The following is a 14,832-nucleotide window of genomic DNA, read 5'->3' as shown; positions in this document are numbered from 1 at the left end:
TAAAGAGAAGAAAAAGAAATTGGATTGGGCATATATTAAGAATGAATGACGGACTGATCAAAACAGTTTTAGAAGGTTATGTAGAAGAGAAAAGGAAGCGATGAAGGAAGAGATTCCAGATACTGGATGACATGATGGACGGTACAACATACAGCAGATTTAAGAAGGAAGCAATGGATCGCAGAAAATGGAGAGGCAAAGGACCTGTTAATATAGCAGATAACTGATGATGATGATGATGATGACTGACAATGAGGTCGACAGTGCAGTCTGATAATAGATCAAAGTGGCACAGGAGACTTGTTTGAGAAAGGTACCAGAAAGCTCATTCCATGGTTCACAAAGGGCATTGAGAATGACGATGATTACATTAAAAAATATGTTTGATGTACAGCTATGAATTTGTAAACTTTTCATAACTACCAAGTGGTTATAATTACAGTGCAGATACTCACACAGGTCCACTGTGGGCTGTAATTATTGTCTGGCAGCAAAACTTGGTAAATCTCCTTATGCATTAATGAGAAAAAAATTTAAGATAGAAAACAAATTAGTTCCAATTGTGTACACCAAGTGCAAATCTGGTGCTGTACACTGCTTGGAAGACAGTATGACATGCACACTGTCACTTGACAAGCCATAACGTGAGTGAACAGAATGGCGATCAAGAAGAGAGACCTTGCGCTGTTATTGAAACTGTTTTATGAGAATGGCAGCAACTGCTGTGCTGCACTGAAGAATACCATTGACTGAAAAGTCTGAGGAGAGGCTTGACATCATTAAATAGTTTAAAAAAGATAATAATGAAATTTGAAAACGCAGGTGAGCTTGGTGTGGTGCCTGGAAGAGGAAGGTGTCCTACCCCAGAGGAAGTTATTGATGAGGTTGCTGTTGCTGTAACTGAACATGCAGCATGTGGTGCTAGTGCTCGAGCAGTGACATGAGCATTTTCCATCCCATCGCAACAGCACAGAAAGTTTTGCAGTCTACTTTACACTGGTATCCATACAAGATCCAGATGGTGCAGCAGCTGGAACCTCAGGATCTGTGCAGCAACACTCTGAATTTGGCCTTGGGTTTCTGGCACAGATCAAAGTTGATGACATGTGGCCAGGCAATCTCCGTTGGAATGACAAGGCACATTTTATGCTACAGGGTGCAGTGAATACACAGAATTGCTGGATTTGGGATACTGTTGTACTGTGTGTCATGCATGAAGAGCCATTGCATTCACAGTATGTGACTGTGTGGTGTGGATTCTCAAGCACCTTTATCTTTGGTCTATTCATTTTTGAAGAGAATACATCAAGAGGGCCTCTCAGGTGTACCTTGATGCCTGCATATTATCGAGACCTCCCTGTACAGCATATGATTCCCACTTTGGAAGAGCACAACTGTGTGGAAACCACTGTTTTCACACAAGATGGGGCAATATCTCATGTTACTCGCCCCATGAAATGTCTGCTTCAAGGAACCTTTCACAAATGTGTTATCTCAGAGGTTTTTCAGGTGCATGGGTTACAAGATTACCTGATCTGAATCAATGTGACTTTTGGCTCTGGGGATATCTAAAGGAATACATTTACCAGGGACTCATTTGGTCTCTACCTGATCTGAAGGCCACTATACAGGATAAAATTGCTCAGATACCACCAGAACTGCTGCAATTGATGATCACATCATTTTACAGATCCAGCATCTCATTGACATCTCCAATGCTCATTTTAAACACTATATGAGTGGTGGGTAATAATAAAATCAACATTATGTCTTCCTCACTCATCTGACATCTTCTGCCTACATCCTATTCTAAACTATTACATATGGAAACCTTTATATACTTTTTTGTTGCTGTCACAGTTCCAGATTTGTACCTGGTGGCCAAATTTGGAACTAACTTTTCTTCAGAGCAAAACACATTAGAATATCTACAAGTTTTGCTGCCACATGATAATTACAGCCCACACTGGACTTCCACAAGTAGCTGCATTTTAATTATAACCATTCAGTTTATTGTCTTTTCGATTTTTAAACAACTCTTAATTTCTGGACATGTCTCATACCAATTTCTTTCCACAAATAGCTACTTGTATCAAACATGTGCTCCATCCCTATTTGAAATATATAATCCATTTGCATCTCAGTCTTCATATCTGTCTTGGTTATCACTTCATTCCAGTTCAGTTTAACACCTACCACACCGAGCGAGGTGGCGCAGTGGTTAGACACTGGACTCGCATTCGGGAGGACGACGGTTCAATCCCGCGTCCGGCCATCCTGATTTAGGTTTTCCGTGATTTCCCTAAATCGCTCTAGGCAAATGCCGGGATGGTTCCTTTCAAAGGGCACGGCCGACTTCCTTCCCCGTCCTTCTCTAATCCGATGAGACCGATGACCTCGCTGTCTGGTCTCCTTCCCCAAAACAACCAACCAACCAACACCTACCACACCTAACTCTTGTTCTGTTGTAACTCTCCATCAGTGAGCTGCTTCTGTGTTTGGCATTTCACTGAGAACTTTTTGTTCTACACTTATCATAATACCAATGTTACTACAGTTGCCAAAACATTTTGAAAGTTGAATATCATATTGCAAGAGGTAAATATATGATAACAATCAAAATAATTGGCCATTAAAAATTGTAATTAAATCACACTCATAATAGTATTCCTGGAAAAACTTGAGTACCCGTAGATGACACAGACACAGTCAGAAAACCAATGCCCTGTGTTTCACTAAATTCGAAAGCTAGCTGGAGGTGGGAGGGGGAGGGGGGGGGGGATAAATAAATTTGTAGACTCTGAACATCAACCACAGATTTTTAAAAAAATGGTCGCTCTATACACGGAACAGGATGTAGGAAAGGTAAATACGAGCATTCTTGTGCCCCCCCCCCCCCCCCCCCCCGCCAACCTCCCTCCCCCACCACACACACACACACACACACACACACACACACACACACACACACACACACACACACAAGGGGAGGGGAGGGGAGGAGGGAAGAATCCAAACACAGACTTTACAGTTTTGTTTATTTGACTTTTTAGTGTATAAAACTACATTACACCTAACAATGACATCAATTTCTCCTACTGGTCTATGTTGGTTCTGCAAGAGCCTTTTCCTACTGTTATTGCATGACAACAGACACTGTGAATGAAATGGCAGTAGTGGAAGGGTTCAAACAAGCCTGTTTTAACCTACAATGAATAACAGCTGCATACATACTAGCTAATGATGTAGGAAATCAGCATCAACAACATGAGGCATTATTTTCTGCCATCAGAGATATTTTATCTCATTTATTTGGTGTAAGGGAGCACGTCAGTAAGGCTGCTAAGTTATGGCTGCTGACTGTGACCATTTACGCAGCAACCACCACTGTCACAAAGATAACAGAAGTAGCAAGTGGCAGTGGCAGAAAGGAATTGTCTTGTCTCATATAACAGCTCACATAATATCTAATTAAAGAACAGAATGTATATTAATCAAAGACATAAAAGATATTTTAAATACAGTATTTAGTTTAGAGGCAACCTTGAAGACCGACTCAGTAGAGAATATTTGCTTTTATGATTTTTAGTATAATGCTGTTGTTGTTGATGATGATGATGACTGAAAAGTTAACAGTACCCTAATGTCCAACAAAGATCCAACAGATTTCCATGAATAACATAATATGTTAACTTTGCTTTAGTGAAGAATGTTGAGAGTGCTGAACATACAGACCAAACTCATAGGAACTGTTGCTGCAAAACTCAAGAATATTTATCCAAGCTAGTTAGATCTGTTTTTCTTGTCCCTACCCTATTACAGGCAGGGCCGCATGTGAGGCCAGTCATGTCATATACCAACTCCATTGTAACTTCTGTACAGTCTTTCATTTAGGTACAACCAATATCCAACTGGAGTAACAGCAACCAAAAAACTGTGAAACTATGGCCAAGAACAAAGATACAACCCAGTATCAGATGTCACTGAGCACAACATGCTAGACTTTAATGTCTGTTTCACTTTCCTGTCTCTCCCCAACAACCAGCTTCTCTTAAATTCTTAGATGGAAATAGTCCTCACAAGACAGTGATCGATCCCACAATCATCTGGGCCTGTTAGTCCCTATGCTACACCCAACTCCACCCCATCCCTCCCATTTCACTCAATTTGTTTCAACCACACTGTTCTCTCTCCTCCCTCAATTTTGTGCCACACAAAACTTCCACTACTTGCCCCAGAAGTGCCATTGAGTCATCCATCCTTCCATCCAACTACTCAATGTTGTTCATCCCACCTATTCCACGGTAAGAAATCTTTTGTGTGTGTGTGTGTGTGTGTGTGTGTGTGTGTGTGTGTGTGAGCGCGATCGTGCGTGCACATGCTTTCTTAGGCCTGAAGATGGACAGTCTCTGGGAACTTGGCAAACACGTCAATTTTTAGATGCCTCAAACCATATGGTGGGTGGTTACGTAAAGCCTAACTTTGGATACCTTGCAGGTAATTAAAAAGAAATAACCAGTTGAATGTCTGATGAATGTTCCACTACATTAATTTATTGCTATTATCAATGCCTGTGGTCTTGAGAAGGTTCAGCTGAGCTACAGAATTTTCATATTAATTAGGAAAAGAGCTGATTGCACATTTCAAATTAGCATGGAAAACCTGTCAAACCTGAATACAGTGAGTACAACAATAATACTGTAATACTGGTTGTCACATTAATTAGGTAAAGAACTGATTGCACATTTCAAATTGGCAAGGGAAACCTGTCAAACTTGGATATAATGAGTACAACAATAATACTGTAATACTGATTGCCAACATTCAGGTTTTCACTACAGGAATACATGGCTAACATATTAAAAGCCTTCCAAATGAGGATGTGAATAGTACAGACCTGTTACCAGTCTCCTGAGATTTTTTTTTTTTTTAAATTTCATTTTCTGTTTCTGCAATACTGTGTCTGGAAACAAGAGGGACTTTCTCTTTTTTGAAAGGAAGATGCCACAGTGCAGTTTCAGCATGACATGTGTAGCTAGTGGCTGAGGCTACTTTGGTTGCACCCAGCACTGAATTTGCAGCTTTTCTGAACTATTGGTGAGGAGGGTGTAACAACTTGTTTTATTGAGACAAGGCTCCTCCATGCTCTACTGTGAAGCCAGTTGAGCCAACAGTTCTCTCTCCATTTCCTGATATTGACCAGAATGGTTTCTTCCTGTGAGCATTTGCTCAATCCCCACACTATGGTGATGGTCTTTGCCTTCCAGACACCTATGATGCACCACAAACTTTGCTAAATCTCCAGTGCCATGCCTGAAGCTACTTACTGTTCTCCAGATAACTTTTATCAGCTCTTCATTTTGTGAGCCTAGCTGCCATTTCAGCCCCTTTATTCTGGCTCAAGAAACCTTACTCAATATAGACCCGTTTCGTCAGTAAATCTAAGTCTCTTTGCCAAATTCCTGTCAGCTTTTTCTCTCAAATTCGCTGTCTGATCCTTGTGCACTGCCTATCTATTTCTTTGTCCTTGGAACCGTATAGTATTTAAAATACAGATTAAAATGTTTATGTATGTGTATGTCTCTCTGACTAAGTGCAGAAGAAAGTTAATTGGTATCATCATCAACTTTCTTTATGGTATGTGGCAGAAAAAAAACTTGTAGAATACAACTTCCTAACAATATGTACTGGGAGCTTGGAGTTTTATATCAGGGGAGAAAGATGAGAACAGGTAATGGCATTTATGCTGTGATGAAACAAATAAAACTGAAGACAATGTACAACTTACTGTTATCAATTTACACTATGTAACAAGAGTTACTTTTAAGGACACCAGGAATGGTTGCTCCTCACTCATAACAAGCAACAAGTTCCCTATTTTTTGCTGAAAATTAAATAGCAGTATGGGATGATATAACAAGCGGATATGTTATTTTCTTCAGTTTGAACAAAATAGATTCCAATAATAAAGTTGTAAGAAGTAAATATAACAAGATTTAAGATTATGTTAATTTCTCAGTTGATATTTTTCTCCAGAGCTAATTACTACACAATCATGTACACACACATCACCTGTGCAACTAAGCAGTTCATTCAAATGAGACAATATAGTGTGTGTGTGTGTGTGTGTGTGTGTGTGTGTGTGTGTGTGTGTGTGTAAAGAATATTCTATATGGGTGTTCTGTTGCCTGTACACCTCCAATTATTTATATTCCACCATGGACTTTCCATTTCCATACTTAGATTTCAATAATAAGTGATTATTGACTTGATAAAGTACACAGTAACACAGGAAAAAAGCATCAAATGAGTTACTCATTTCCATAGATTCTTTTACAGCTCAATACTTAAACACCACACAACAAAATCAATATGATACCACAAACTGACACACACTGTTATAGACACAACCCACTATAACCTCCACACACTGTTCTAGACACACACATGGAAAAAAACAAACAATCTGTTACCTTAAATTTCTTTCCCTCAGCGCATCAGTGTGTGGGTAAATCTATTCAAATAAAAATTAATATATAATTAATGCAAACTAGTGTGTTTTAACAGACATAAAAGCATGTAGGTATGTAAAAGGAGGAGTGTTTTCAAAGTAATGTATTACTCATAATGATCAAGATTACATGCAATAGCATGCCATGCATATTAGAAAGCAGTTGTCTTCACTAATGATAAATAGGATATAGTTTTTATGGTAGCTTTAGGATCACATTTCAAAGAAATACAAAGCATTTCAGATCATTCTTTTAACATCAAAAGCAAGCAAATGACAAAGAAGCAGCTCTGTTTACCAAATTAATGTGGAGATCACTTTCTTCGGCATAGCTTTCTAGCCTTGACCTTTCTTTTTTCTGCAAATACGAGCAAGTGTGTTAGTATTTTAACTGACAGTGAAGAAGCAAGAGAGAAATCTGAAAAACTAAAAGTTGTCACTCTTAAGCACTTTATCAGAAATTTATTTCCTAATCTACATTTTATGCTTTAAGTTTCTGTTTATAGTTAAGTGAAGCTCAATAACAATATAACTGCATGTATGTAGCTGGCTTAGTCATGCCTCTATAGCACTAGAAAGTTTAAGAAACTTTTAGAGGAAAGGTTACAACAAAGGAATTTATCCAAAGCACCAACAAGTATCAACAAATAAGCAGATTGTTTCCATTAAGTTACATAATCATTTAACTTTTTTATTCAATCATAGCAGAGAAGTTCTTTCTCTTCCGCTGCCAAAATTAACTTTGTTGCCACAAAGTACATATTAAGCCTGCAGAACTCAATAAATAGGTCTGACAAGAAAAGCACAATTAAATAACATTGAACCAGTGCACAAAATACTGCAGAATATGTATATATCATTACCAAGTACAATGGGAACAACAATGCATAATGCCAAATATACAGTCCATAAGTATTTCATATTTATACACCCAAGTACTAAAATAAATTCTTTGTGGCTGGCAAAAAATCTATACTGGGCTACAAGTCTTTATATAGCATAAAACTAAAACAATGGTTTTGAGCAAGGGTATGTTTAAAGCAGAGCAAATACATCAGCAGCAACTAAATAAAACTCAATACTGCTAGATCATATGGTTTGTATAAGCCAATGGAGTTCACTTAATTAGACCATATAAGGGAATTCCACAATCACTTTTCCTTTCTGAAATGTCCACATCTCCTCATCATCTTGTTACTCTCTCATTTTACATTATTTTAGTGAATCCCAGAAAATCTTTCCACTCAAAAGCACTGTGAATCCCAGAAAATCTTTCCATTCGAAAGCACTGTAAGTCCATCTTGGTGACTACCTTACTTGTACTTTTGGCACTATCTACATCTACATCTACATCAGCTGGCTGGTGTGGCCAAGCTGTTCTAGGTGCTTCCGTCTGGAACCATGCGACCGCTACGGTCGCTGGTTTGAATCCTGCCTGGGGCAATGATGTGTGTGATGTCCTTAGGTTAGTAAGGTTTAAGTAATTCTAAGTTCTGGGGGACTGATGACCTCAGATGTTAAGTCCCATAGTGCTCGGAGCCATCTGAACCATTTGAACATCTACATCTATACTCTGCAAATCATCGTGAAGTGCATGCCACAGGGTGCACCTCATTGTACAAGTTATCAGGGCTTCTTCCCACTCCATTCAAATATGAAGTGCAGTCCCTATGCGAGTGATATTTAGAGTGTTGTATATTCTTAGAGTCATAATTTAATGCCAGTTCTTGAAACTTTGTTATTAGATGTTCTCGGGATACTTCACATCTATGTTCAAGAGTCTGCCAGTTCAGTTTCTTCAGTATCTCTGAGGCAGTTTCCCATGGATCAAACAAACCTGTGACCATTTGTGCTGCCCCTCTCTGTTTACGTTCAGTTTTCCCTCTTAATCCTATTTGGTATGGGTCCCACACACTTGAGCAATATTCTACAATCTGTCGCGCGAGTGATTTGTAAGCAATCTAAGCAATCTCCTTTGTAGATTGATTGCACTCCTCCAGTATTCTACCAATAAACCGAAGTCTACCACCACATAAAGACAGTTTTTAACTATGAGCTTTAACATACGATTTCTAAAACACTGTAGCTGTCTAATAATTTTGTTTATACTAGATGAAATAATTGATAATGATTTAGTTTTCCAAATCCTATATGTATCTTCACATATTATTAATACATTTAATTGTATGAGGTGTGATCAAAAAGTAATGGGAATTATTGTTTTTCTTAAAGAATCTTTATTTATTCATCAATGTTGTCAACTTTGTCCCCTTCAAAGCAATGCCCTTCAGATAACACACACTTGTGCCAGTGCTTTTCTTAGTTTTGGAAGCATTTCTAAAATTCACTTTTTGTTATGGTGTGATCCTGCTTTTTTTTTCTCATCAATGGTAGCAAAACAATGTCATTTCATCATTCTCTTCAGCCTCAGGAACAGAAAGAAATTGTAGGGGACCATGTCCAGTGAATAAGATGGCTGAGTCAACATAACAGTTCTGTTTTTTGCCAAAAAATCACAAATAAGCAGTGAGATGCGAGTAGGAGCATTATCGTGGTGGAATTTCCATGAGAGTTTTGCCACAATTCTGGTCATTTTCTTTGGATTGCTTCAAGCAAATGGCACATAACTTCTAGGTAGTATTCCTTATTCACTGTACAACTATAACGCAGAAATTCATAATGAACTATCCCAACGTAATTGAGGAAAACAGTGATCCAACTTATAAAATGTTTTCCAGTCTTGGCTCTTCAGGCAGTTTCCATTGAGACAACCGAGCAAGGTGGCGCAGTGGTTAGACACTGGACTCGCATTCGGGAGGACATGATTTCCCTAAATCGCTCCAGGCAAATGCTGGGATGGTTCCTTTCAAAGGGCACGGCCGACTTCCTTCCCCGTCCTTCCCTAATCCAATGAGACCGATGACCTCGCTGTCTGGTCTCCTTCCCCCAAAAACCACCACCACCATCCATTGAGACAACTGAGCATTCATTTCAACGTCATACTCATACAACCATGTTTCGTGGCCTGCTACAACCTTCTTTAGACGTTCTGGATCATTATCAATTTACTCATAAATTCTGGAGTGATGTCTATGTGATGTCATTTTTGATCAAAATTCAGTAATGTTGGAACAAACTTTGCCACTACATGTCTCATGCTTTAAATATAAGAAAAACTAGAAGAACTTACTTGGCCAAAATCATCAGCAACCTCTATAATGGTGATCTGGTGATTTTCCAGAACCATTTTCTTTACTTTTTCTACAGTATCTAACCAATGTGCTACAGCATAATGGCAGTCATCATCTACAATGTCTTCTCAACATTCTTTGAAATGTTTATACCACTCATCAACTCCTGTCTTACTCATAGCAGATTCATCAAAAGCCACAGTCAACAATTCAAATGTTGTGCTGCACTTTTTCAATTTTTCAAGCAAAATTTATTGAAAATTCATTGCTCCATCTTTTTTGAAAGCAAAATTCACTGAGCACTTGAAAATGTGTATAACTTTTTCGACTGTCAACAATAAACTAAATACTAAAAGCAGCTGAAAATGAAAATATGCATCAGTAACAGGCATACCAACAACATAAAAAAAAGTTTTGAAAATTGGATGTATAAAGCCCGTGAAATTAAAAAATTCCCATTTCTTTTTGATCGCACCTCATATATTACACTGCCTCTCTTACCAAGACCTAATACCGACCTCTTTTAACATTAAGCATTTTTGTAATCTGCCACATGTATCTATATCGGAAGATGTTTTACTTTACTAGCACTTATTGATTATCATTTTACATCATAAAGACATCTTATCTAACAAATATACTGTGTCGGCTTAATGCAGCTGTCTGGCCCAGCAGTGGAACTTTGACATCAGCCAGTCATTCTGTTTGTGCTGCCCAAGCTCACTTTGTACCTTCACCTTGCCATTGGTTTCTCTCTATTCTTCCCTCCCAACATCATTTTCATCTTGCAGTCCTTAAAGACTGACAAGTGAGCATTAGCCAGATTTGATGAGGATGGGAAAGTAACATCACTGTGGCCTGTTTCCAGGGATCATGCCTGAGATCCAAAATGTCAAGTACTTTAGGGAAACCACAGGAAATCTGATTCAGTGTAACTGGATGGTGGTTTGAACACAGCTACTCCTGAATATGAGTGGGTTATCTAATCACTGTGCTATGATATGAGTGATATCCAAGTTGCTGCTCTCACCAACCAAATTAGTATTCTGGTTGTAGAATGTGTTGTGCACTAAATCAGTGATGATTTCAACAGTTGTTTCAATAGACACATCACATTTATTTATTTATTTATTTACATACCAAGTTCCACAGGACCAAATTGAGGGGCAAATCTCCAAGGTCATGGAACGTGTCAGTACATGAAATTACATCATAAAAGAAATAACAGATAAAAACACAATTTTTTTGAACCCATAAAAGTCAAGCCATACGCTTACGTAAATGCAATCAACAATATAACAGAAGAAACAGCTTAATTTTTCAAGTAACTCCTCAACAGAATAGAAGGAGTGACCCATAAGGAAACTCTTCAGTTTTGGTTTGAAAGCACATGGAATACTGCTAAGATTTTTGAATTCTTGTGATACCTTATTGAAAATGGATGCAGCAGTATACTCCACACCTTTCTGCAAAAGACTTACAGAAGTCCAATTTCTGCCGAATATTAACTGAGTGAAAGCTGCTTATTCTTGGGAATAAGCTGATATTCTTAACAAGAAACAACAGTAAAGAATATGCATACTGAGAGGCCAATGTCAAAATACCCAGACTTGAGAAAAGGGGTCGACAAGAGGTTTGCGAACTTACACCACTAATTGCCCAAACTGTCCGTTTATGAGCCAAAATCGTCCTTTTAGAATGGGAAGAGTTACCCCAATATATATTACCATACGACATAAGCAATGAAAATAAGCAAAGTAGACTAATTTCGTGTCGAACGATCACCTACATCAGATACCATTCGAATAGTAAAAATGGCAGCATTTAGTCTTCGAAAAAGCACTGGACGTGGATTTTCCATGGCAGTTTACTGTCTATCTGAACACCTAGAAATTTGAACTGTTCAGTTTCACTAAACACATGCCCATTCGGGTTTTGTTGAACCGTATGTTAGAAACTGTAAAAACTGAGTCTTACGTGATTTAGCGTTAGTTTATTTTATATAAGCCATGAACTTATGTCATGAACTGCAGTATTTGAAACCAAGCCAATGTTGCACACAATATCCTTTATACCAAGCTAGTGTCATCAGCAAACAGAAATATTTCAGAGTTACCCTTATTACTAGAGGGCATATCATTTATATAAATAAGGAACAGGAATGGCCCCAACACTGATCCCTGGGGCATCCCCCATTTGACCGTACACCACTCAGACACCACATCACAGTCAGTATCAAAACCGTGAAGTAAGAGGTGAACCAATTGTGAGCTACTTCCCATATTCCGTAATGGTCCAACTTCTGAAGCAATATTTTGTGATCAACACAATCAAACGCCTTAGTTACATCAAAAAAATATGCCTAGCATTCTAAACCTTTTGTTTAACCCATCCAGCACCTCACAGAGGAAAGAGAATGTAGCATTTCCAGTTGTTAAATGACTTTTATAGATGAACTGTACATCTGATAGCAAATTATGTAATATAAGATGATCAATTATCCTTACATACACATCCTTTTCAATAACTTTAGCAAACACTGGTGGCATAGAAATAGGTCTAAAATTGTCTAAATTATCCCTTTCTCCCTTTTTATAAAGCGGCTTTACTACCGAGTACTTTAATTGTTCAGTAAACTGACCATTCCCAAAGGAAAAATTACAAATATGGCTCAATACAGGACTAACATGTGCAGTACAGTACTTTAATATTCTGCTAGGCACTCCATCATATCCATGAGAGTCCCTAGTCTTCAGTGATTTAAGTGTTGCTCAGTCTCCCCCTTGTCTGTATCACACAGGAGTATTTCGGACATCAATCTCTGAAAGTCATTGGCCAAGAGAGTTATACGATTCTCTGTAGAAACTAAATTTGTATTTAATTCACCAGCAATGCTCAGAAAATGATAGTTAAATACTGTACATATATCTGATTTACCTGTAACAGAAATATTTTTACTACGAACTGACTTTATACCCGGAATGAGATTTTCACTCTGCAGTGGAGTATGCACTGATATGAAACTTCCTGGCAGATTAAAAACTGCATACTGGACTGAGACTAGAACTCTCGAGTTTGAGTCTCAGTCTGGCACACAATTTTAATCTGCCGGGAAGTTTGACTTCATATCGTCGACCTTGTGCTGTTGACCAGACACTTCCTTCACAACTGACCATATGGTTTTAATTTTATCCTGTGAATTAGCTATTCTATTTGCATACCACATACGCTTTGCCTTCCTAATAACATTTTTAAACACCTTACAATACTGTTTGCAACAGGCTACTGCAGCTCAATTGTGACTACTTCTAACATTTTGATATAATTCCTGCTTTGTTCTACATTATATCCTTATCCCACTAGTCAGCCATCCAGGCTGCCTTTTACTGCTAGTATCCCGTTTAGAGCATTCTAATGGAAAGCAACTCTCAAAGGGCATGAGCAATGTGTTAAGGAAAGCATTATATTTGTCAGCTATGTTATCGGCACTATAAACATCCTGCCACTCTTGTTATTTGATGAGGTTTAAAAAAAACTCTCTATTGCCATTTGATTAGCTTTCCTACATAGTTTGTAATTACACTTGACATTTGTTTGAATACAACAGCCTTTTAGTGTTAAAATTACTGCATCACATGTACCTCCGTCCAAAATAAACTCTCTGTGGACATCCATTGTTCCTGCAGTAGTCCTGGCCTAAATCTCCACCGTTCTCGATCTCCAACTTCCCTCTTACCATTCCAGTAACTCTCTTGCTCTTACTTGGATAAACTCTATTCCCTTGTTTGTTTTCCATTCTAATACTGTTTCATCTCATCACTGCATCCATCAGTTTGGTGACTGTTGGCGGTATTAATCAACAATCTACTACTGCTGCTGAGAGCCCTCACTCCTGCTCCCCCCCCCCCCCCCCCCCTCTCTCTCTATCTCTTTCATTCATTTTGTGCATTTCTGTGTATCTTTACTTTTCATTGCTTCCACACTCTGTTTCCGTCTACCTGTAGCCACTGTCTCATGCTTGCAAGTTGTTAAAAATTCATTATTAAGCATCTGGACATGGCTTCTTGTCTTCTCTGTAGGTTTAGATTTTGGAGGCTAGAATGCATCACATGTAGGTCTGTCCTTACTTATTTTATATTTTCCTGACTACCTTCTACATTCTCCAATTACTGAACTGGTACTTAAAATGTGATATATTTTATTTTATCAAGTGCAATGTTAAAATGTTGGGTGTCCAATATCTTAATGTACACAAGCATATCAGAAACCACAACATTGCAGCATACAATAATGGTACAGGGTGAATCCAAGTAAACTTTTGAAAGAATTGTGTACAGCTAGATATGAATATAATGCAGTGAACTGTCTGCACTTGCACAAACTCACCTTTCGAGGAGGAGGAATTGGATTGTGCAGGCCAATTCCAGAGCTTGCAGTCTCAACATCTGATGCAACGGACGATATGCTCTCAGTGGACCGACCATTGGCTAGCCTCCCGGTACTGGAAACCGGGCTTGGTGCTGGTGGCGGAGGCCCCCGTGGTCGCTGCACACCACCGCTTTTATCCAGCACCGCATTAAGCGACTTCAGTGATGGTGGCTCACCAGGTGGCAGAACCTGCTTTGCACCAGCTGTGAACGGCCAAGATTTTTATTAATTGATCCTAAATGAAAAACTTTATTTTGGAATGATAGTAGCTGGAACAGAAATGAGTGTTATTAAGTCTTTTGGATTACATTTTCTTTGGAATGGAGCCATCAAAATGACAGCTTTTGTAAACATAAAAAATAACAGTATTGTAATAACGACACTTACAGAATATGTGACGTAAAACAGTTGCTGTAACTTACATCCAATTTATACATTCATACAGGGATATGCTATGGTTCATAAGATAATCAGTGTCTTAAACAAAATTAAACAATTGAATTATTAGCTTTGATCTGCCACTTTTCATTTTGTTCTTTGCCAGAAGTACTTATATTTTGTATTGGTGATGTGATTGTGTACAGTGCTGAATTTGATAACTTTACTTTGTTGACAAATAAAAATTTAATTACTGGAAATATATAAAAAGAATGGACTGTTAAGCACCTGTGCTGCACAAATATTTTACAGCATGCTTCTCTA

At 38.3% G+C, this 14,832-nt stretch overlaps 1 protein-coding gene across 7 annotated transcripts in view; it reads right to left on the bottom strand.

The window, feature by feature from the left end:
- The window catches only part of LOC124549549 (arfGAP with SH3 domain, ANK repeat and PH domain-containing protein), a 318,055-nt gene that overhangs the window by 13,436 nt on the left and 289,787 nt on the right, over positions 1-14,832 (bottom strand). For 4 of the 7 annotated variants that reach the window (XM_047125251.1, XM_047125256.1, XM_047125255.1 and 1 more), the window contains 2 exons: positions 14,089-14,333; positions 6,810-6,869 (listed from right to left, as the gene is read on the bottom strand). In XM_047125251.1, coding sequence (XP_046981207.1) covers positions 6,810-6,869; positions 14,089-14,333 — 305 coding nt within the window. Of the gene's footprint in view, positions 1-6,473; positions 6,515-6,809; positions 6,870-14,088; positions 14,334-14,832 lie in introns of all 7 variants that reach the window. The other 3 variants (XM_047125253.1, XM_047125254.1, XM_047125252.1) reach the window with 3 other exon arrangements.

Source organism: Schistocerca americana, chromosome 1 (assembly GCF_021461395.2).
Source record: "Schistocerca americana isolate TAMUIC-IGC-003095 chromosome 1, iqSchAmer2.1, whole genome shotgun sequence".
NCBI classification, from domain to species: Eukaryota; Metazoa; Arthropoda; class Insecta; order Orthoptera; family Acrididae; genus Schistocerca; species Schistocerca americana.
Note: the sequence above shows the minus strand (reverse complement) of the source record. Positions and strands in the feature narration are given on the sequence as shown.